At 41.4% G+C, this 23,605-nt stretch overlaps 2 protein-coding genes across 3 annotated transcripts; one reads left to right on the top strand and one right to left on the bottom strand.

Annotated features, from left to right (window-relative positions):
• Window positions 1-47: 47 nt before the first annotated feature.
• SDF4 (stromal cell derived factor 4) lies at window positions 48-17,473 on the bottom strand. 2 transcript variants are annotated; one of them, XM_064470321.1, is made up of 7 exons: window positions 17,182-17,473; window positions 15,953-16,322; window positions 8,786-8,922; window positions 8,185-8,298; window positions 4,372-4,530; window positions 3,097-3,272; window positions 48-1,506 (listed from the first exon to the last, which is right to left on the bottom strand). In XM_064470321.1, the coding sequence occupies exons 2-7, from the start codon at window positions 16,258-16,260 to the stop codon at window positions 1,330-1,332; spliced, it is 1,071 nt and encodes a 356-aa protein (XP_064326391.1). In that variant the 5' UTR covers window positions 16,261-16,322; window positions 17,182-17,473; the 3' UTR covers window positions 48-1,329. The 2 variants fall into 2 exon arrangements, with proteins under 2 accessions (XP_064326391.1, XP_064326393.1); XM_064470323.1 differs by lacking the exon at window positions 17,182-17,473 and adding an exon at window positions 16,844-17,162.
• Window positions 17,474-19,183: 1,710 nt separating this feature from the next.
• B3GALT6 (beta-1,3-galactosyltransferase 6) lies at window positions 19,184-22,843 on the top strand. The gene has a single exon (XM_064470324.1). The coding sequence runs from the start codon at window positions 19,527-19,529 to the stop codon at window positions 20,568-20,570; it is 1,044 nt and encodes a 347-aa protein (XP_064326394.1). The 5' UTR covers window positions 19,184-19,526; the 3' UTR covers window positions 20,571-22,843.
• The last annotated feature ends 762 nt before the right edge of the window (window positions 22,844-23,605 follow it).

Below are 23,605 nucleotides of genomic sequence, written 5' to 3'. Positions count from 1 at the left end.
CCTAAGAGTTTCAGTTCTTCCCACTCATTAACAAGCCTAAAAACATCAACGTTTCCAAAGCATGGAGAAAAATATTTAATGAAAAAAGATATATGTATAGAAAAAGACTTTGATACAAGCCATTTAACAAAAACACACCAAAAAAAAAAAAAAAGGAGAGGGGGAATACTGAAACAGAAAAAGACTGCAATACTTATATTTACATTATATTAAGAGAATAAATTTAATCAAATATAACATCTCACTTGGATTTTTCAGGTAACCCTTCAGAAAGAGGGGGTTTTACAGTAAGATGGAACTAGACTAAAAATAAATTTTCTATTTTAGACAGTAGTGGATATGACCCTTCTGTTGTAAGATGCTTTCAGAGATTACCCAAAACCAGACTGATTAAAAAGCTTCCCAAGCACTGACTGTACGCTGCTCTGGCAAAAGCAGTTCAAAAGCAAAGCCTGGATTTCTCCCAACTTCACTGTTCATGAGTTCAACAGCATTATTAATTTGCAGAGAGGCAAGTAATTATACTAGTTTTAACAATGAATTTTAGTTAATCATACACTTAGGTGAATCCCATTGCTCTGTGTCACATCTTTAAGTCCACAAAGAAACCGCCCCCATTGTCTCATTTTAGAACGAAATTTGATTTTTTAAGATGTAAGCAATCTCAAGTCTCTCACATTCCCACTGCAGCTGCAAACACAAAACCTGTCACACTAACCAGTTTTCTTTTTAGAGTAGGTGCAGAAGAGTTTCTCTAACATTTAAAATATGTTCTTCCTCACAGCTCCTAAAGATAGTCCAGTGACAGAGGGGGAACTTGTATTAAATTCTCAACAACACATGAGTAGGTTGAGATGCACTGAGAACAATACCAGAAGATTAGCCTATCAGTCTCTGTACGGATATTCTCACGAGGTCAGAACACATCTATGTGAACCACAGTCCCCTTTACAGAAGCCAACATCTTTCAGTGTTATTTGTCATTTCCATGGATCAGCAGCTATGAGGGCAACAAGAGGAGTTAAATATTTAAGAAGCCTCCACCAAATATCATTAGCCAAAAGCAGCTGAAACTTCAGCTGGATTAACTGTACAAACGAGGGTGAACTGACATAGTCCAGTACCTGCCGCATTACTTATGGGCCAAAGGCAACTGAGCTGTAGATCTTATGTATGGACGGAAGGTTTTTTTAAGTCTAGGACAACACACTGTAGGCATATAACACAGATAGCAGCAAAATAACTTTCTGTCTGTTTCGGGGTTGGATTTTTTTTCTTTTTTTTTTTAAAGCAAGAAAGTGCTTCAGAGCTCTGGAAAAGTGAGCAGGATCAGAACTCCTCATGGACATTACGTGCATAGTCCATAAGCTTGCTGCCTGTGAAGTATTCACTGTACTTCAGGATCTCCTCCAGCTCTAAGTGATGGTTTTGATTTTCATCTGCTACCGCTATCATCTGCTTCGCTTCATTTAGGGCATTGTATTCGTTCATCGGATCCATATATTCCTAAAACAAGTAAGAAAAAAAAATTTCAATCACTGAGCACACGTCTCCACATATCAGGATTATGAACCTAAGCTTCAGCAATCAGGGGACCAACATCAGTCATCCCAAAGTGAACATAAGTCATGGAAAAAGGCGTTAGCACATCTTTTAACAGGCTTACATCTATCTAACTAGCTATATTTCCATTCACTGCTTCCTTGGCTGTTCTAACAGAAATCCAGATTTTCTCAACTTATGCCAGTGTCTACAATAAAAATATTTCTGACATTTTGGTTGCAAGCTAAACTCATCAAATCTGGTGTTTTTGTGAAGAAATATCAATTCAGAATTAAAAAGTAGCACACTATCAACCTGTATGACCTAAATTTTCTTGTTCCTGGAGATCTTTTTAGAGCATGTTCCATTTAGAACTTTCTTGTTCCATTTTAAATCACCAGGCAGCCAGAGGTCAGAAGTCTCAGAAACAAAGCATTTTGCTCCTTCATCTAATTTGAAATAGATTAAAATTTCTCAAACAGTGCACATTGGTTCATGACATAAAAGACTCAAGATTATAATCAATTTCTTCCCAGAAGATACGATAAATATGCACATGCATCTATGTGCGTACACACGTACAAAGACTTCACAGATAAAGCAGCTACTTTTAAAAGAAAATTCTGAGTGAAAAGTCTGTTAATATTGTCTGTGGCACAATCTAACTGTTTAACCATACTACCACTATCATTCACATTTGCATACTGTGATCGTTAGGAACGAACATTCATCCTGTCTCAGGGAGAAGGCTAACATTTAGAGGTTCTCTTTTCATACTGCCTATGCTGCACTTCGAATTCTGCTAGTCAAAGTACGTTCTTGCATCCAAAAAGGGAAAAAAAAGTCAGAAATGAGCCACGAGCCTCTTCCACTGGCCACAAAACTGTCACAACTATAAGGTGCAAAATAGTTCATGTTGTTCGGTGGACCCTTCTGCAGACAGAATTATTAGAAGAATGCCTTTCTTCCACAAACCAAAGTCCAAAAAGGCCACAAACTAGAACCCACGCTTGAAAAACATAATTGTTTGGGGTTGGTTTTTGTTTTTTAAAAAAAGAAAAATACTCCAAAAGTCAAGAGATCACTACTACTTGCTACTGGGGCCCCAGGGTTTGTTGGTCGTTGGGGTTTTTTTGGTTTATTTTTGGTGTTTTTTTTTTTTTAAATTAATATATAGGTTACCAGTTACTCCTCCTGCAACTGAAAGTATGACTCATTGTCCCATTAACCAATGCACCTAATTGAAGTCTGACTTGCTTTCATGCACTCCACATCCATACAGGCGTCTATGCGACGAAAAACCCTAAAAGCATACCTATGAGTAACAATTATGCTAGGAAAACTCCCCCTCCTCTCTAACAAAACATTATCTGCAAGCAATATAGAACAATACTATAACTCCAAGTTTTGTAGATACACACACACCCCCTCCCCGTACTGCTAATTCAAATATTTTTGGGCTTCATATTCTGTAAAGCAGTTTCAATACTGTATTTAAAAAAACAACTACTGGTTTTAAAAACAACAGAACTTAACTATTTGAGGAAGACTTACCTCCAGCTCTTCCATTGTGACAATACCATCATGGTTAGCATCAATGACCTCCTCAAATTCCTTCCTTCTGTCTTTTACCCAGTCATCATCAATATCTTGAGCTTGCTGGTTTTCCACAGTACCAACAGGTAATGAAATGAACTCTGAAAGGGTAAGTTTCTTATCCCCGTCTTGATCTACAACAGAAGTACATAGTAACTGAAAAGTATTTGCTTAATGCCCATTAAAAATGAGAAATTCTTTCATGTGAGAGATGTCATCGGTACAGTCTGCCTGGTTTCAGCAGTCCACCATCCTGACCCTAGCAGAGAAGAACAGTTACCATTTATATCTTTGGTTAGCTGAAAACTGTCTGTATTATGGTACACAGTGAAGGCTAAAAACCATACATTCATCAATATACTAAATAAAAAGAATTTTACTGCTTCTTACCAGGTAGCAAGCTGGGCTTTTATTTTTTTAATTGTTATTTTTTTCAACAATCTACTGCAACAGAAATCCTCTTACAGCTGTATTGACTCTCCCCTTCAGGTAAATTAACCCTCATAAAAAACTGTGTACTGGAGTTGTTCTGTCTGCGTGTCACACACTCAAGTATCACTGGAAACTTTTCTTATCTTTTAAGCTAATAACCAGTAAGGTCATAGTTCTCTTTTTTTTTTAACCCAGGTATTCTAGCAGTTTTAAATATGCATCACTATTGACTCAATAGAAAAAAAAACACATGTATGCCAATACTTATCAATTTTTAAATAGATATATAATTTTCTTAGAAACCTCAACCATTTATTTCCACTTTCATGACTGCATGTCACAATTCTTACATGGTTGCTGTACCAGGAAAGTACAAAGCAACTAATGCTGTCCTCACAGAGCATTCACATCAATATTTCATGTCTTACTATTCATCAAACCTTTTCTACTATTGCTACAGTGACCCTACAACTCAGCAGCACTTGCGGGAAGTAGCGTCAGCTGATTTTCTTTGTATGAAGTACTCAGAATATCTTTCTAACATTTAACGTTGTGCTGTTCTTTAACAGCCAGAGACTAAATTTAGCCTTGAGAGATGCCCAGACAACTCCACAGAGATGCCAGCGTTTGTGCTAACAGTTTGGTTTTCTTACTCATGACATTAGAAGAGGTGTGGAACAGAGCAAACAAGATGTGCCAAAATTTCAGATTGACCCATGACGGTGCAATGACCTAACGAAATCTACCCAATAATGTCTGCAAGTAAACAACTCCCAAGAAACGTGCTTTAAAACGGCATACCCAAATCTCGGATGATTTCTTTCACCATGAACTTCAGCATTCCCCTACTGTGCTCTGGGTGAAGAAAGGACAAGAATTCTTCTTCATTCAACAACAGATCAGGAGGTGGGTTGTCAGCTTGGTACCATCGATCCTTCAGGTTATCTAAAACTTCCTGTGCTAGAAATTTAAGAAAAAGATTTAAGATAGCAGTTTAAATCTAAGTTCTAAGTTCCTAAGATATACCTTCCTCGTCGCTCAGTTGTTTAAACAAGGATGACCAATGAACCAGTTATTATACAGTTCAGCTCCCAGGGAAAGCGGGTGCTGAGGGGAAACAAAGTGCAATTAGTTTTGTCTAGTTTGTGCTGAAACTCTAGGAAAGATCCTTTAACGAAAGAACTGAACGGAAATTAGGACATGAAAATAAAGATTTAGCTACACCTGTACCAAAACCTCAATGTATGAGGTTAAAAGTACTGTCCTACCAGTATCATTAGCTGGTTCTGATAGGAGGCATGAATAATCCAACTTTGTTCAGTACTTGCTTTCATTTCTTATTTTCGTATTTTGAAGCCCACTACCAACAGAAATCCTTCACCTGCCTGAATACCAGGAGTGCCTTTCTTCTGAACGAATCGTTGTTTTGTACTTCAAACCAGTCTTGCACAGGGAACTAGGCAAAACATGTCTCAAATTCAAAACGCTTCAGATTCACTAGCTCCATGTACTGCAACTGTGACACTACACTCCTAGTTACTATCTACAAGAAAGGAAGATGTCAACCAGTTCTTTTCCTACCCAAATAATAACCATAGAACAATAAACCCTTTAACATGTACCATGTTTTCTTCTAAGGCCAAATAACACGACTACCATTAAATCTAGAAAGATGCTTCTGATCTGTGAAGCACCATGTACTAGCACTTTGGCTAGCAGCACTACACAGGTTTACTCTACAGCACTTGTGAAACCTACCACAGGTAAGAAAATATTCCTTGCCACCACAGAGGTTCAATGCATGGAGTAATCAAATGTGTCCCCGTGGCCAATGTTACAATGCTCAACTTTTCTTATTTCAACTTGGCATTTCTTAACACAACATTATCTAAACCAAAACCAGTTGTACTATCGTTTTGAACTTTTTTTGGCATGTTCAAGCTCACAGGATTTGAGGTAACGAAACATACAGTGATCTACCACAAAGTGATGATCTAATTATGCGTACTGCACAACAATCTTAGGAAGTGCAGTGTTTTCTCCAGCCACACTGCAATCCCAGATAGCACCCTCACCCTCCACAAAACTATATACATGAATTAAGCTTCAGAATTGCTTTAAAGAGATTATAAAAAAGAAAAATCAAAGCCTAGTTTTTACTGCCATCAACAATACGTTTCAATGGACAGCTGTTCTTTACAGAGCATTTAACTGAAAAGGCAGCATAAGCAAAGCCATAAAGCAGAGGACTAGGAAAGCTATGAAGAGACTTCTGCCCTGCCTCCGTTCCTCCCTTCTTCCTTTACCTTGTCAAAGGCTCAGAATTTAAAAGAATTGCCTACCCAGACAGAATTTATATCCTTAGACTCAGATACATCATCCAGTATTTCAGCCTAAAAATGTGATTTTTTGGAACTACGAGAGATTTAAGAGGGCAGCTCTACAAAAGAAAGTCTGGAAACATCACGAACAGATGCTAAGCTAAGCACCAAGAAATCCACTTCATTTTCAGTTACTTAAGGATATAAGTACTTATTACTCCCTTTAGCTACCTTGTCTATTCTGTGTCAGAAAGGATTCTGACTTCAGACCTAAACCCTGCATGTTTTAGTTATCACTAGAATTTAAAGGGAAATATTTTTGCTGCAAGGAGCAAATGCAAGTTGAAGTACACGTGTACGAACAAATACACTGTCACCAAAATCACTTTACATTTCCACTTATTTCATTTCGTCCTGCCCCATGTAGACAAGCACTTCTTAAAGTGAATTTCTCCTAAACTGAGAAACATAATTTGTACATGAGTTTCCGCTAAAACGACACATCTGATTTGAAGAAACCACCGTGCAACATACAACGTGAATATTATGTGCACGTAGTGGTCCTGAACATAACCAAACAGGAAAAATATACCTGTATAGAGTATTCTTTTTCTGGTGTAGGCATTTTCTAAATGACACACTGGAAAAAAACACTGACTGTGGCACACTCTGCTATCTGCAAAATACACTAACAAACACAGATCTGAAGCATTTGCTTTTCACAAGTTTTAAAAACACTCTGAAAGACTACAGTCTTCACACACACTTCTTTTTAATTTAATAAACTGTCTTAAATACCCTGCATGCTTTTGGCTGCTGAGTTACAAGAGGGGAAAACAACAAACCCTAACGGTTTATACTTTTGAACTGCTAGTTGCAGTTAGGAGTTGAGCCTTCAGTGAATATTTTTTGTGAAAAGTAAAGGAATTCTTCAGCGTCATAAAATGAACCTTAGGGCAAGTTTGTAAATGGCAAGTTTTACTTATATCAAGGACACAAGTAAACACAGAATAATCAAATCACTTGCTTACGGTTTTCCAGTGTAGCCAACCCCGAATGTTAGAAGTCACAATCTCCCTTCGCCTACCTTTCTTACTCAGTCCTAAATGAAACTCAACTGTCAGTCATCAGTTGAAACTGTCGTTATCTGCATAAATTAGCGTCCCTAGTTTTGGCCTGGCATCCAAACTGTAGCGTGCTTCTGCGCAAGACTGAGAATATGCCTTAAGATCCACACATTCAGTTATTTTTTTATTATACAGACTGAGAAAGAGTACTTTTTCACTGCACTAGAGCATGAAAATAAGATTTGCCTATCAGGCTCAGGAAGCGGTAGATAGCTAAATTGATTTTCCCAAACAAGGCCTGTTACCTAGGTAGAAAAATGATTATGTACACACTTCCCTTATTCAGCAAATCTTTTATCTGATGAGCATTCCTGTAAACTGTAGTTAACCACACTGCCATAGAAGACACTGCACAGGTGTTTTCCCTGCCATAAAATTCAAAGGGCCATTTGCATTTTAGTTGCTTTTTGATAAATGGAAAATATAACATAACCCACTTTTAAATGACTAATTCCTGCAAGGAAAGGCTAAGGCTTGGTGTTTTACTTAGCAGCAAATTTATACACTTCTAGATGGGGAAGAGCAGGGAGATTACTCTGTTAAGAGTTGCCATGTTTATACCAAGCCAGATTCAAATGAAAGTTTCAAAAGCAATAAGGAAGAAATGATCAATCTCGCTAACCTAAAGAATCAATCTCTTTCTACAGAGAGCTTAGATGAAACATGAAACAACTGTCAGGCAACCTTCTGCTATGAACTTCTAGTACACTTTGCAGTGCCTAAGCATGTGCCTATTTAAACACATTGCTGTTTGCTAGGACATATACCCCTCTTCAGTTTTAGAACAGGAACATGTGTAGCAGCTCCCTTGCATTTGGAGCCACAGGGGACCTGGTTCCCACGTTAATAATACGGTGGTTCATAAACGACAACTCTGACACATTTTAGCAGACTGTTAATCGTAAGTAACTGAAAACTATTCAAACAGGAGAAACAAATAAACAACCAAGATTTTTCAGTGTCAAATATTTACATCAGGAGTGTTGGGAAGGACTTCTCTGAGTTGGAAAGAAATGTAGTATTTCTGTCTTATGACTTACACATTCTACGTTTGTGTAGAAGGAGAACAGCAACTAAAACATTCATCTGATATTAAGAACAGTTTTGCCATTCAGGTTTTAAGAACATAAAAGAAAAACCAACACACACCAATGGTCTGCACTTACTTTCTTCATCTATTTTCAGCTCTTCATTGTTTCTGATCTTCTCTGCAATCTCTTTTTCATTAAAGCCCTTACTTGCCAAAAATTTAATCTTATATTCATCCCAGGACACATGGCCTGTAAGAAAGAGACATATCTCAGACATGCCATAGTATGCTTAAATGACAAACTTCTGGTCTCATTTCTTAAAACAGTGCGTGCTAAAATCTTTTGGTTCAGCACTATAACCATCACAATAAGCTTATGACCGGCAATAGGAAAACTATCACCTGATTCGCTTTTATGTTTCTTTAGACCAGACAGGCCCTGTGAAAATAACCTATTTATGTCACCGTCCTCACCCCATCCCTGGCAGAGCCACTTAACTTGTTACGATTTCCTATGACCGCAAGCAAAGTAACACAGCAGTCAACACAGAACTACAGTGCTGACTGAAGCTCGTTACTTCTCGGCTCTGCTGTCTTCTGCATGGACCCAAACTGTTGTGATTACATGCGGTCCAAAGGAGCTTGGATTTTGTCACATCTGAAGAGCAGCCAGAAGGTTTGGCTACTAGCAACTGACTTAAGATGTCATCAGGAGGTGGAGTAATCGTCCATCTTACCATCACCATCAGGGTCTACAGCTCGGAAGTGCATTTTATTCTCTTCCACAGCTTCCTGGAAATGTTCGTCTGTCTTTTCCATGATCCAGCGCTGCATCTCTTTCGCACCTATCTTTTTATCATTATTTATATCCACCCTACAGATGAATAATAAGCAAGATATAGATTTTGGAATGGGGGTGGTATGTGTGCACGTGCTATATTTTTAGATTCTAAATTACTTTATTCAACAATAACAAACATAGGTTGCTACAGAAAAAAGTATGTTTATAACCCTCTCTGAGAAGTTGTACATTATTTGAACTACAGAGTAAACAAGTTAGACATTTATTTCATAATTAAAGTAACTACAACATCTAGTTACCACTCAGTGAAAAACATTCAGCCATACTTCACTTTGCTGTAAGTTAACTCATTTCAATATTATGATTTTGAGTAAATTTTTAAAGTAGAGGAAAACCACAAATACATCACTCATGGCATATTAGCTCATTTCATATTGGTTCAGAATTGTCAGCTGCCAGCTGCTGCAGACTTTCACTACTCTGAAAAATTTCATCTCTAACATTCTCTCAAACCATTAACTCCCCCTCAATTTATCTTTCTAAGTCCATTTTACCTTGATCTTCCAAGATCTCTGAAGTTTACTGATGAGCTGCCTCCCTTTGTCTGCCTAGATCACATCACAACTGTCGTCACCATTAAAAACAATGAAAATATAACGTGAATAACCTTGGTGCAAAAACTTTCAAACTATTTAATACTTGGACTGTAGCGCTTGTTAAGTGGAAAAACCCAAAGAAACCAAGGTGACTGTATTATACCTTGATCTCTGGTAACATATAACAGCTGATAGGTTTGAATTCTTAACACGTTTAAAAGCCTGCACATACATTTGTCCCCCATTAGGCTTCTGAGTTATCAGGCTCGCTTTGCTTTGTCAAAGGACGTGCTTGTACTCAGCGTCATTGAGCTATTAAGCTACAGAACTGAACTTTTCCTACCTGACTGAAACGATCAGTAAACATCCAATCTGACAATCCGTTCTTCTGCTTAGTGTACTACCAATACTGCTTTCCTGTGTTAAGACACACTGCCACACCCCCAATTCCATTAATGTTTATTCATTTAAAAGAATATAAAAGTTACAGTTGAACAAATACAGAAACAATAACATGCCACTTTAAAGGTATTTTGAGCATATCATTAAGTGTTTACTCAAAAAAAAGCTATAACAATACTTAGAACTGAAAAGACATCACTAACATTTAGGAGGCAAGATTCTATTTAAAGCACACCAAAACCACTCTTGTTCAATTAAAAAAAAAAGCAAGCACAACAAAAAGCCCCAGCTTGCCTCTGGCTTTTTTATCTGTTTATATCACGGTCTTGACAGTACTGAAGTGTTATCATTGAAACTCAAGTTATTAAATATGTGATTTGCCGTTAAATGTCAACTAAATGTTAAAAACTTAAGCCAAATAACAACCCTAGCACCTAATCTTCTATAACACTTAGTTGTACTAATAAATGCAGTATTAGTGGTTTTAAATATTGTGTCACATCTTTCACATATTCATGCACAGGCTCAGCATTAGCAGCTTTTCAGTATCAATAGCAAGCCCAGTAAAATGGCCGTGTTCCACTCACACCACCTGGCACTTACCAGGTGAACAAATGTGGGTTTTGATATGGAATAGGTACTATCAGAAATGAGAAGGGAAAACAAAGCATTTTCCCCATAACATTTAACATTATAGTTTCCTTAGAGCAACGGTACCAAACTTACTACTTCCAAGCTGTACTTTCCATCTAAATCACACTTGTAAGTAGGGAGAAAAGGAACAAAAATACCATTTATTGCTCTTCTAGCTCATGAAAGTGCACCTTTGTTCTGCTACCACAGTTCACAAGAAGTCTCCAATGACTCAAATTTTCATGAGCTAGCATCCACTGTACAAGGCGAGCAGAAATCCCTTCTGTGTCCATAAACAGCACTTCTGCTTTTGAGAGGAATATTTACAGCTGTATGAAATATAAGATATGGTCCTGCTGTGAGGTTACCATCTAAGGTGATAAAAACAGAAGACTGTCCATGCTTTCTTAGACAAGTAGCTCATTCAGAATGGACTACTGACAACACAGCCACCGATAATGACAAGCTGAGATAATTACATGTTGCCCAAAAGCCTAATACTGGTAATGCATGGAAAACTGACTTCATAACATGGTGGTGATGGGCAATCAGTTTCCTGAGGCAGACAGGCCTGAACACTCGAAAGATGTTAGTAAAGAGTAGTACATTCTAATGCACTCCTTAAATTGCCCAAGAACAAGTGCTGGCAAGAAAGAATTTAAGTGCAAGAAAACAAGATGAATCCAAGCAAGAATATCATCGCAGATTACAACTTTGCTCAAACCTTCCTTTGCAATCTGTGTATAGAAATCTTGTACCAATTTCTCAAACTGCATGATATACCAGCTCAAAAAAAAAAAAAAATCTTGATTGCTTTTTTTCTACAAGAAGCATAGTTTTCTGCTAGAGTGTGTTATCTCAGATTTGTAGGAATAGGTATATGATGTACCACCTTCCTGAACTGACAGCAAAAAAAGGTTTTGTAACTACTGTTAGCATAAATTTGAATTAAAAAACAGACTACAGAGAGCAACTTGCCTTATTGCTTACTTGTTTCATTCCAAAGAAAATTATAGATAAGCCACAGCCCAAACAGCAGTTGATGTAATGCAGTAAATACCATTAACACATTTCAGTAATGGGCAGCATCAGATGTAACAGCTCCTTATAATGTCTAAGTTCAAGGTTAATATTTCATTGACTATGCAAACTATATTTCAATATCCATTCACATCCTAGATGTTAACACTACACCTTTGAGTAAGAAACAAGAAACTATAGTGCTTTGTAGGATGACTGTAAATTTTTCCTTAACAAAAAGCCTATAGTAATGGCTGCATTAATATAGATGTCAAGCCTGGAAGAACACGTTTTAAACACGTCAGCCCAGTTACTCAACCACAAGACATTAAAAATCAGATTTTTGCGGCCACCTTTCAAAAGGTCCACATCTGAAAGTATTATCAATAAACATTTGCCACTCAGGCTTTCAGGTTCCTAAATGACAACACTGCAATGCTGCCCAAGGTATTGGGGGGGAGCACTAAGGCAGTATTCTCACCTAAAGGACTAAAGATTACTATTTCCTTGCACACCTAATGCATATCACTTTAGGGTTGGTTTCTGTTTTATGCAAATAATGAAAAGCAGATCCAGAAAATAGTTTTTTAACAACAGAAACTGAAGCAAAGCTCTACTTCACATGGTAGGAGGTAAGCAAAGTTTATTATATTGATATTTAGATGTACAGGCTAGGAAACACACAAATCAGGGTGCACACGCTACTTAAAACCTTCTAGGGGGACACAGCATAAATAGTTTTTTAACTGAGTAATACAAATCTGTAATTGTCCTGGTTCCAGCTGGGATAGAGTTAATTTTCCTCCTAGCAGCTGGTGTAGAGCTGTGGTTTGGATTTAGCATGAGAACGATGTGATAACACACCAGATGTTTTAGCTCTTGCTAAGCGGTGCTTAAACTAAGTCAAGGACTTTTCAGCTTCCCATGCTCCACCAGCGGGGAGGTGCACAAGAAGGTGGGAGGGGGCACAGCCAGGACAACTGGCCCAAAGTGGCCAAAGGGCTATTCCATGCCATGCGATGTCATACTCAGTATATAAACTGGGAGGAGTCGGCCAGGGGGCAGCAATTGCTGCTCAGGGGTGGGCTGGGCATTGGTCAGTGGGTGGTGAGCAGTTGCATCGCTTGTTTTTCCTGGGTTTTGGGTTTTCTGTATTGTTTTCCTTTTCATTACATCATCATTATTATTATTATATTTTATGTTATTTCAATCATTAAACTATTCTTATCTCAAGCCACAAGTTTTCTTACTTTCACCCTTCTGACTCTCTCCCACATCCCACTAGAGGAGAGCAGGGTGAGCAAGCACCTGGGTGGTGCTTAGTTGCCAGCTGGGGTTAAACCAGAACAGTAATACGAACCGAAGATACCAAAACACGAAAGCTTAAAATGTCCCCTCTCCTCATTATTCTAGCATCGGCTGTCATTACTAGCATCTTCCCACCATAGACAGAAGGCATAGCAGTAGAAATGAATACTGCATTAGGCTATGAGACAAACCTGAAATTAAGAAGGGAGGCATGGACCTTGCCCAAAGTACTCCCGGTGTGCAGTCTGAACATAAACAGTCGCAGCTGCAAAGTCTAAGAGAGGTACCCTTACAAGCACTGTGGGATGCAGAACAAGTTCTGCTTTAGGAAAGGGTAAGTTCATGACTTTTAAAAAACAAGGGAAAGAAAACAAACCAAAAAACCTCTGTACATGGTCGTAGTTAACCGAAGGTGCATTTAAGGCTGTGACCTGATGAATGACCACCAAGGTGAGGCACTCAGCTAACAGAAAGACTGTGATTTTTAAATCACAACTAGGGCTGCCGCTAAGTAGCTGAAAACATCAGCAAAATGCAAGTGCTAGAAGGATACCCAACTTTCAAACTCAGAGACAACTCCGTCACCACAAAAGCACCCTGACAGAAAGCCACACAAGTTACATTCTCCTGTACTTGAATTTATCGCTTTTGTTCAGTAGGTGTAATTTCATTTACAAGATAACTGACCCTTAGAAGCAAGGCTCACCAAACTGCATTCTAGTACCCAAAGACATTGATTTAGCAAAATCAGTGTCACCATAACTATACTTGACTCTTTTCAATATCGTTCCTCCTTCCCTCATATCAATACCCACCTACACAAGCTGAACTACACCATACAGCGAAAGAATAGCAAATCTATAGATTCCAGGCTAATTTAAACTATTGAAATGGAGTCTACAGCAAATGGGGATTTTTGCAATTATGACAAGTACAAAAAGGAAGGATGTCAAGTAAGTCCCTCTCACAGATTTCCTTGACCTGACGGTACCCGAACACTTACGGTTGGCAGGGAATGAAGACTAAAAAGATGCAACCCACGAGGTTCTGCACCATGCCCTCGCTTCACAAAGCAAAGTGGAAGTACTGGTTAATGTGTAAAAAACCACTTCTGTAGACCAGTAAGGTTTGTCCTCCCAGTAAAGGGTGTCTTTAGAAACTGAAATACAGAATTATGAAATGCCACTCGTTCTTTCAGTCACATATAGGTTGTTTGCCTAGAAAAACACAGTGTGGGGAGCTTTTCTTCCACATTTCCACTTTATTTTCAGTAATCACATGAGATAATAATTTATGCTTTGAATTGACTACTTTGTACCATACTGGCACGCCACAGAATCTCAGCTTTCATTAACTAAAAACACACTGTGTGTTTTCTTTATGTCTTCAAAGAAAATATTTCCAAAGCATCTGGAAGCCCATGACTTACTAATTTTTTAACAGACGCTCATAGTATTTCTCTTTTCACTCAGCCTTTAAGAGTATATCTAGGAAGCATCTGAACTCCTCAGAATGCTCTTCTACATTTCTAATCTGATCATCTGACAGAATGTAATTTTAAGTATCTGAGTGAAGCTGACCTTGAACCCAATTGCTTTAAGTGTCCTAAAACAATCTCTTTCATAACAAACAGCAAGAAACCAAGGGAGTCTGCAATTTGTGAATGACAATTTACTAACCACCAGTTCGATGTTTCCAATAAACATATAGCAACAAAGAAAATGAAACCTTCCGAGCAGAATCTTAATATTTGTATATATCCTACCAAGGAAATGAGTGGTCTGAACAGCAGACATAGTAATAAAGGATTCTACTCCAAATGAAAAAGGCACTCTGGTTTGCCTATTTGCTTTAGCTACCTTTACTCAGGGACACCCCACCCCCCAAAAAATCCAATGTTATTATTGATATTTTTTCTCCTGTTAATTAAAAGTTTGCAGGAAAATAAGCTTTGTTAAGCCTTCCCATTTTATCTCGTCTATGTGCAGCCCCACACTATCATCAGCATTAAGAGCACCAATATAATTTAAGCTCTTCTAATAAAATTAATCCTCCATTGCAAAAATGCAGATAAAGCCAATTCTGCCACCTCGTGTCTAAAAGTATGCACTGATTGATTTCCATTTCCATTTTGTTTGTTGACCTCCAAATATCTGACAGTTTATTAGCTGACATAAACCTTGTCTAGCATGAGAAGTGCTTTATAAAAGGAGAAATGCTTTAGTGTGTAAAAGTAATGTTAACATTTTAACACTAAGAGCTAGGTGAAGCTTTCAAAAAGGCTACCAAAAAAAAGTTAGTCTTTCTATTCTTATGTTTCATTCTCTTTTTTTCTTCTAAATTTGGAGGAACTAAATGCTTTGTTAACAACACTGCTAACTTAATGAAGAAAGCTTTCACATCACTTTCTGAACTCTTGGTATGTGCAGTTAGGCATAATTGGTTTAACCTTCATGTATTTCATTTGAAACACTCAAACCTTAGACAGCACCTGCTAGGAAGTTTTCTGAACAGAAAGCAACTGTTAGTTTGTTTACCACAATCTTACCCCATTGTTTTCCGTCCCTTTTCTTCCCTTCTGCCTTTACTATTGTCTTTTCAGTGTTTTTCCTCTAAAGTGATTTGCAGAAGTCAAAAGAGAGACAAAACCAAGATCCATATGGAGTATAAGACCAAACAACAAATAAGAACGTAGATTGCCAATTGAAACCAAGCTTACAGCAAAGTAATAGATCACACTACTAATACTAGAACAAAACTGGAACAAACTCCCACCCTGCCAAGGAAGGGCATCCAGCCCTTCCTTACCAATTCCTTGCTCTAAAATACAAGTGTGATGGATTATTCATTGAGCCAGGAACCAGGGAAAAGTAATATTGATTTTCATCCCTTGAAAAGTTATGTAGGTTTTTACACATAGGAACAGTATGTTTTGTCATAAATTTTACTAGACCACAGCACCAATCCCGTGCTCTCGACACATGCATTCTCAGGAGCGAGAATAGTTTATTCCAGTATGTTAATACCTTAATAACATGAATACAGTGCTTATAATATTTTAAATATTACAGAAAAATTTGCAAATTTTACTCTGAAGATCAGAGAAAGAGGCTGCAGTGTTCTTGGCAATGTACATAACTTACTTTGAAAAGATAACCATGAGCTTCTTCCTATTTTTCCTAGGTTCTGAATCTTCCTCAAACTCTTCCATCTCTTTTCCTAGAAAAACTTCTTGATGAAATTCTTTGTTAAGATGTCCATCCATCTCCATTTTAACCCCATTCAAGTGATCTGGGGGCAAGATCTCATTCTCATCTTTACTGTCAGCTGGCTTTTCTTTGAGGGCCGAATTATTTGCAGGCCTTGCATAAACATCCATTAGAAGAAACACAAACAGAAGGGACAGATACAGAGATCCCAAACTGCAGAGGAAGGCCTGTCTTGACATCATTTTTTTTTTCCTTTTTATTCAAAATATCAGCTGATGAAATTACTGTGAATTGATTAAATGATCTAAAAACAAAAAAACACATGCAAATCAAACTCCAGAACATTATGGCACTAAAATAACATCTAAAATTCAGAAGAATCTAAACACACACACAAGTATTTGCTATGAAAGAATAAAAAAGCCTGTTGAATTATAAATACACAACAAGAGATTAATCTGCTTTGGTTTTCAGTACGTAACCTCTGCCACAGGACTTCGATAACACCCTTCAAGTGGCCTCATTCTGCTCTGAAAACTGTTTCCAGGTGTTATGGCATGAGCTGACAACAGAAACCCAAGCATTTACTGAGAAGCCCGGGCAGCGCAGGAAGCGCTCAGCGTGCGAACGCGCAGCCCAAGCGCAGCTGTGGCCCTGTCCCCACCGCTAGCGCTGTACTCCCCGGCCCGCTGCAGAACAGCCACGGCAGCACAACGCTTCACCAGAGATCCCAACGGACCACGTCTCTGGGAAGGCCGAAAGACGTAAAGGTCTTTCTGGAAATAGATGACTGAGGGAAATCTGTTTACAAATGCCATCGCTTACCGCGGAGCTGGGAACACACAGGAAACAGGGGCGGACCTGTCACGACCTGCTTGTTGCTGCGTGAAAAACCGCCGCCACAGAGAGTTCGCACACCGCGGGGACGGGGGAAAATAAAAGGACCCCGGCCCAACAGACGGAGTGCCGGGAGCACAACTTCCACAGCCCCGCGGGGCTCCGCCGAGCCTCGGGCAGGGAGCGCCCGCGGCGGGAGTCACGGGCCGAGCGGACACGGCTAACCCTGCGCCGGAGCGGGGGAGCCCGGCCGGGCCGGCCCTGCCCGCCTGCGAGGGAGGTGGCGGTCCCGACCCCGCTCCAGGGAAGGCCCCACAGGCACTCACCGAGAGCTGCGGGGCGCCCGCGGTGCCCCTTCCCCGCAGGAGCGGGACGCGGCCTCCGAGAAGCGTGACAGGCCGCAGGGAGGGGAGGCCGGCCCCGGCGCCCCTCGTCCCGCTCCCCGCGGCAGCTCCTCACGGAAGGACGTCAGCCGGCGTGGAGGACCCCAGGCCCCGCAGGCACCGGCGGAGGGAGGAAACCGAGCGGCGCCAGTATTGCGTAGGAGCTGCCGTCAAAACGCAGGGCGTGCGTCAGGGGCGGGGAGCGGCCATCTTGGAGTAGGGCACCAGAGCGCCCTCTTCCGCGTGCGGCGGCCATTTTCCCTCACAGCGGGGTCGCGCCGTTGGCGCCACCCGGTGATGAGGGAACGCAAAGCTCCGGGCGCTAAAAATGTGGACGTATTCGCTCGCGTGCTCCTCCCTGTCTCAATTAATAAAAAAAGCAGACGTCTTCCAAGCGCGAAGGAGCCTTTCTAATTCCTTGCCAGGTCCCTTTTCCTGGCTGTATGTACCTCTCTAGTTTTTTCGCTTGCTACAACTACCTGACAGGCGGTTGTAGCGAGGTGGGTGTTGGTCTCTTCTAAGGAACAAGCAATAGGGCAAGAGGAAATGCCCTCAAACTGCATCTGGGGAGGTTTAGATTGGATATTAGGAAAAATCTGATCACTGAAAGAGTGGTCAGGCATTGGAACAGGCTGCCCAGCAAGGTGGTGTGATACCTTGAACGAAAGCTAAAAGGTAGAAGGTTCCACAGTGCCTTTTGTGGCGGACAGGATGTGGTTAATTTATGGCCAGCCAACACACCAGAATCATTGCCTCAACATATATATGTATTTTCTTCTTGGATGAAATGGAATAGCACAGAAGTTATTAGTAATTAAGAAAGAATCATATTTAAGAGTGGAAACTAACACCTGAGAATTTTAATAATGCTTGGGCCAGATAGGCAGGTATTAGCAACGAATGCCTCATTGACAAGAACCTCCTAAAAGACCACAAATCAGTAGAGCGTCAAGGACTGACAGTGGAACCATCCCGCTACAAAGAAGGTTGTGAAGATCAGGGAAGGCCACAGATCAGTCAAGCAGTGATAAGAGGGACCGTCTTGGCCTGGAAGGCACCAAAGCATGGAAACTGGTGGAAAGTAATTCCGGCAGGGGGAGATTGCGACCACTGACTTAATTGAGGGACAAAAGGACCACCCCCACCACCCCCCCTTGAGCATGAGCAATGAATTAAAATCACACTGTAGCTTTAAAATTAAGCAAAAAAGATACAGACCAATGGAAGAAAAAGATGCTCAGTCAGGTCAATGACTATGTCTTAGATAGGCGTGGTGTGTCAACTATCATGTATAAATGCCAAAATGAACTCCAGTAGGTATGCACGCTAGGAGGAATTATCCCCTGTGCATCTGGCGCTGTAATAAAATAATGTCTCCTTTCTAAACTCCAAAATCGAGTCTGAGAGAGTTCTTTTAACTGGCTTTTACAGTACCAGGTAGAGCCACCATCCCTGGGGGTGTTCAAAAAACGTGTAGACATGGCACTTGGGGACATGGTTTAGGCAGCCTGGGGTGTTGGACTGGGGCTTGGACTTGATCTTAGAGATCTTTTCCAACCTTAGTGATTCTATGTGATTAATATTAATCCATTTTGCTTGGGAAATACTTAAAATACAGCCTATTGCGTGGCTAAGTGATCCTTACGAGATCAGAACGGCTGCTAGTTAGCTAACACGCTGCTGCTTTCACAAGACTAGGTGCTCTCCTGTGCTACAACGAGGCAGCACCGAAGCTTCCACCGGGGCTGGAAGCACGGCCCGCCCAAGCGAAGGCTCTCCCTCACCTGAAACCCCGCTTTGCCGCTCTTCCCCTCGCCCTGCGCCAAAGCAGCGGCCGGCACGGCGCGCCGTGCCCGGAACAAAAATGGCAGCGCTTCGGCTTCGCATGCCCTGCTGTAAGATGGCCGCCGCAAGGCGCCGTCGCGCGCTGTCAGGTGGTGCAGGGCGCGGCCACTCCCCCCGCCCCTTCCCTCACAAGGCCGGCGCCGAGAGGAACAGCGGCCGCTCCACACGCCGAGCCCGCGGCGGAGGCCCGGGGGGGAAGCAGGGACGGAGCCGCTCCTCCTCCCGGCCGGAGCCGCTGCTTCCCGGGGGGTGAAAAACAAGCAGGAAGGAGACATGAAACCACCTTTGAGGGACGGCGAAGCGCGGTGAGGCTTCCCAGAGGAATCTTGCCTCCTCTCGGCAGCCGTAAGCCGTTCCCATTCTCCCCCGGGGGCGGGGCTCCTGCCGTTCCCGCCTAAACCCTCAAAGGGCCGGGCCGATCACCCCATCGAGGCTCGGTGGCCATGAAGCTGCTGCGCTTGCTCTGCCGCCACAAGACAGCCCTGGGCCTGGGCGGCCTCTCGCTCTTCGCTGTAGTCCTGCTTTACCTGGCCAAATGCACCTCCGAGGGCTTACGGCCTCTGCCGGCCCCCCGCGGGCTCCCGCACAACCAGCCCGCCGTCCTGCCGCTGCGGGGTGCCAGGGGACCGCATCCCCCCGCAGCTCCACCGCCCTCCCCTGAGGAGACAGCCTTCCTGGCCGTGCTCATAACCAGCGGCCCCAAGTACAGCGAGCGTCGCAGCATCATCCGCAGCACGTGGCTCTCGGCCGCCGGGCGCCCTCCTCACGTTGACATCTGGAGCCGCTTCGTGATCGGCACGGGTGGGCTCGGGGCAGAGGAGCTTCGTAGCCTGGAGCTGGAGCAGAGCCGGCACAGAGACCTCCTCCTTCTGCCAGAGCTGCGGGATTCCTACGAGAACCTGACTGCTAAAGTCCTGGCCACGTACGTCTGGCTGGATCTGCACCTGGATTTCCAGTTTGCCCTAAAGGCTGATGACGACACCTTTGTACGCTTGGATGTGCTCGTGGAAGAGCTGAGAGCCAAAGAGCCACGTCGCCTCTATTGGGGCTTCTTTTCTGGCCGCGGTCGAGTGAAATCTGGCGGCAAATGGAAAGAGAGTGCTTGGGTGCTCTGTGACTACTATCTACCATACGCTCTGGGTGGTGGTTATGTGATTTCTGCAGATCTGGTGCACTATTTGCATCTTAGCAGAGACTACCTGAACATGTGGCAGAGCGAAGATGTCTCCCTGGGGGTGTGGCTGGCGCCCATTGACGTGAAGAGAGTGCATGACCCTCGTTTTGACACTGAGTATAAGTCACGAGGTTGCAACAATAAGTACATAGTAACTCATAAGCAGAGCATTGAGGACATGCTGGAAAAGCACCAGACCTTGGCTAAAGAAGGAAAGCTTTGTAAGGAGGAGGTTAAGCTCAGGCTTTCCTACATGTATGATTGGGGAGTGCCTCCTTCGCAGTGTTGCCAAAGGAAGGATGGCATCCCGTGAAAGTCTGAGGGAGGAAAAGGCAGAGTGTTGGTGGACTCTGAGCTTGGATACTGTTACTTGGGGAGAATCCCAGTAACTAGGGCTTAAACATTACTCAAAAGATTCTGCACGATTCATTATGTCACAGTCGATGAAACCCTGAAACTCCTAAGAGCTACTGCTGTGGCATGATGTAGAGGTGTTTAACAAAAAGAAGTAGATGACAAAAAGCACGGAAAGGCTTATATGACAGGATTGAAGGCAAATAATAGGTTGCAAAATACAGATAGTCCAGAAAATTTGGGGGACATAACTTGGATGAAAGTTGCTGGAAGATTTTTAACAGATTCTAATATTTATTTGCTAAAGATCATGATGGGCCTTTATGCTATCTCTAAGATTGTGAAACTAGCATCTGCTGTTTATTTCTTGGCAAGGAACAAGTGTCAGTTGGCAAGATTTGAAGATTCTAATGGGGCAGCAAATCAGTTGCTGTTGCCAGTGGGAACAGGTGGCTGGCTATTGACACAAGCAGTCAAGTAAAGGGAACAATTTTACCTAGGTTATTCACGTGAGGGGAGGGAGAGAGAGTCTGTTCTTTAGGGAGTGCTCTGATTTACAAGAACGGAATTATTAGACCTTCTCTGTAACTTGTCTGTAAGCTTTTTGTTGTTTTAAAAACATCATGTACATAAATTATCTGGCAGCTACAGAGTAACTCTACATTTAGAAAGGTGGATGAGTTATGGTATTTGGCAGATATAGAATATATTATCTTATTTTGAGGGGCAAATATGCTACAAAGCTAGCCTTCAGTTTTTAGGCATATATGTTGTTCTTACCTTATCCTCCAAACACACTGTGTATGAAGAAACATTTCTGCTCCCAGCAGTAAGTAAATCTCACTGACTACTACAAGATCAGACATTATAGGCTTCAGATTTATATTGTTCTGGATTACTTCTGTAAAGTGTAAATTAGCAGGATTAGATCAGTGGAAGCTATTCAGAGTTCTAACAAGATTGCCCTAACATTGTTACCTCAGCTAAGAAAGTAAACTCTGTATGTAGTCAAGAGAAATAGGTTCCTCCACCGCCAAATTCCTGTTTGAGGAAAACCTTGTGTCTTTTCAGGAGCGCCATTGCAATCTAAGGAGACTAATCCCCAACAGTCACATTTAGATGCCCGGAGATAGGCTGTGTGGATTCCCTCCTTCTCTCTAATAGCACCTTATAGTGGAATTGAAAATAACTTTACAGGAGGTCTAATTAGTTGCTCAAGTGATATGTCAGTAAGTGGGATTATGTCACTTAGTCCTGTCTACACTACAAACAATTCCAGTACAGAGCTTGTCGGCATCAGATGCAGTATTGAACAGTAAACGCAGATAGGACGTTTTTGGCTGTAGAACAGATCACTTACACAATTCCACCATGTTACTTATCTTCAAACCTTTAGGTAAGTCTGTAATTCAAACGTTTTTGAGTGGCAGGTGCTCTAATAAACAGAAATACTTTTTTTTTTTTCTCCCAGTACTAGTACAGAGCTACTGACTTCCAGAAATCTTTGTCAGCTACAGCGCTTTCAGTATAAACAGAGTTTATACTTTTACGCCTGAAGGGCATTCTTAATTATCAGTTTCACTGTTTGTCACACACTGCACTTTCATACAATTTCATTTCCTCCTCTCCCTAGGTCAGTGTCTGCTCCCACCTGCAGGAAGAGACAAATTGCAAAGAGAAAAAAAAAAAGGGGGGTGCCAATATCTCTGTATCTTTGCTTCTTAAATGAGCACGTTGGCAATTCACACCAAAGGAATCAAGTAGGGGGGTTTTCATTATTATTCTTTTTTATTAAATTATTGAGCATTAAGAAGAGTCTTCTGCAGAGGCTGCTAATCATCTATTCTGAAAATTTGAACAAATCTTTGACTTCTGTCTAAAACAGTTAAATTCAGATGTGGAAAAAATTATTTAGCATGTGTCCATTCTAATGCATGCTTATGTATTGACAGGTCGGCAGATGTGCCCGTCAGCAAGGTGTACTATTCCAAAACAAGAATTTAACAGATCACAGGAAATTTAAATTGGTTTTAGCATTTAAAAAAAAAAAATGTTTGCCATTTGGGGTTCACTAGTATTGTGTGTATATATGTGATTAAATGCTTGTAATGTATTTATTTATAATTATTGAAAATGTATCATGTATAGGAAAAAATAAGATTGTTAAATGTCATTTTCAATTTGTTTAAGGAGGTACTGTAATGTCCATGAGAATTACATATTGAGTGCTTGTATTTATTGGTGTACAAGCCATTATTTAAAGTACTGGGATCTGAACCGCAGATTAAAAGTCTGTTGCATGTCTCTCAAGCTAGCAAGAATGTACTGTTAGTCCATTTCTGCCAGTAACGCTGCTCATGGAAGTGGTTTACGTTGTTGACTTTGACCCTCCCTGCCCACAACCCCCAACCCCACCCCCAAAAAAAGTGGTTTGCATTGCTGGTAAAATTAATGGTAGAGAAATGCTGGATCTCCATCTGCGATTCAACCCCATGGGAGATGTTATGCATACAAATAGTTAAGAAATTCTCACGAAGAGTTTCTTGCAGAGCGGCAGGAGCGCAGCGTGCACCCTGCGCACCTGGCGTCGCAGATCCCTGGGCAGCAGCGCAGCCCGTCGCCTGCCTAGGCACAAGATGAAGCTCAGAAACAACCGTGGTCGCTCTTACACGCTCGGTACCTGGATCTCGGTCTGACACAGCTCCGTTATACCCTTTTCTGTTCAAGGTTACCTCTGTTTTGCTCTAGTTGCAAAGCGAATTAGCATGGAAAGCTTGGCAGATTCTTGTCCTTTGGTGGGTGGTTTTAGTTTTCTTAGTAGACACCCCCCTCACTGCAAATATCGTGCTTAGATTTCAATCCCAGTTAACTGGGAAATTCCACAAAAGATTAAGCTTTTAGACTCTTATGGTACTTTCAAAGCAAATTTAATCACTTGGGAGAGAGCAGACATCCCACATGTCGTGGGGAAAAACCCAGAAAAACATTAACTAG

The sequence above is a fragment of the Phalacrocorax carbo genome, chromosome 20 (genome assembly GCF_963921805.1).
Source record: "Phalacrocorax carbo chromosome 20, bPhaCar2.1, whole genome shotgun sequence".
In the NCBI taxonomy this organism is placed as follows: Eukaryota; Metazoa; Chordata; class Aves; order Suliformes; family Phalacrocoracidae; genus Phalacrocorax; species Phalacrocorax carbo.
The sequence above is the reverse complement of the archived record's forward strand: the minus strand, read 5'-3'. Positions and strand labels throughout refer to the sequence as shown.

What these genes read in the sequence shown, in the direction of transcription:
- SDF4 (XM_064470321.1), bottom strand. Translation starts at nt 16,260, where the DNA reads ATGATGTCAAGACAGGCCTTCCTCTGCAGTTTGGGATCTCTGTATCTG. An exon ending in AGAAATCATCCGAGATTTGG is followed by an intron (nt 3,273 to 4,371) that starts GTATGCCGTTTT and finishes CTTCTGTTGTAG; the next exon opens with ATCAAGACGGGGATAAGAAA. An exon ending in TCACAATGGAAGAGCTGGAG is followed by an intron (nt 1,507 to 3,096) that starts GTAAGTCTTCCT and finishes TACTTGTTTTAG; the next exon opens with GAATATATGGATCCGATGAA.
- B3GALT6 (XM_064470324.1), top strand. Translation starts at nt 19,527, where the DNA reads ATGAAGCTGCTGCGCTTGCTCTGCCGCCACAAGACAGCCCTGGGCCTG.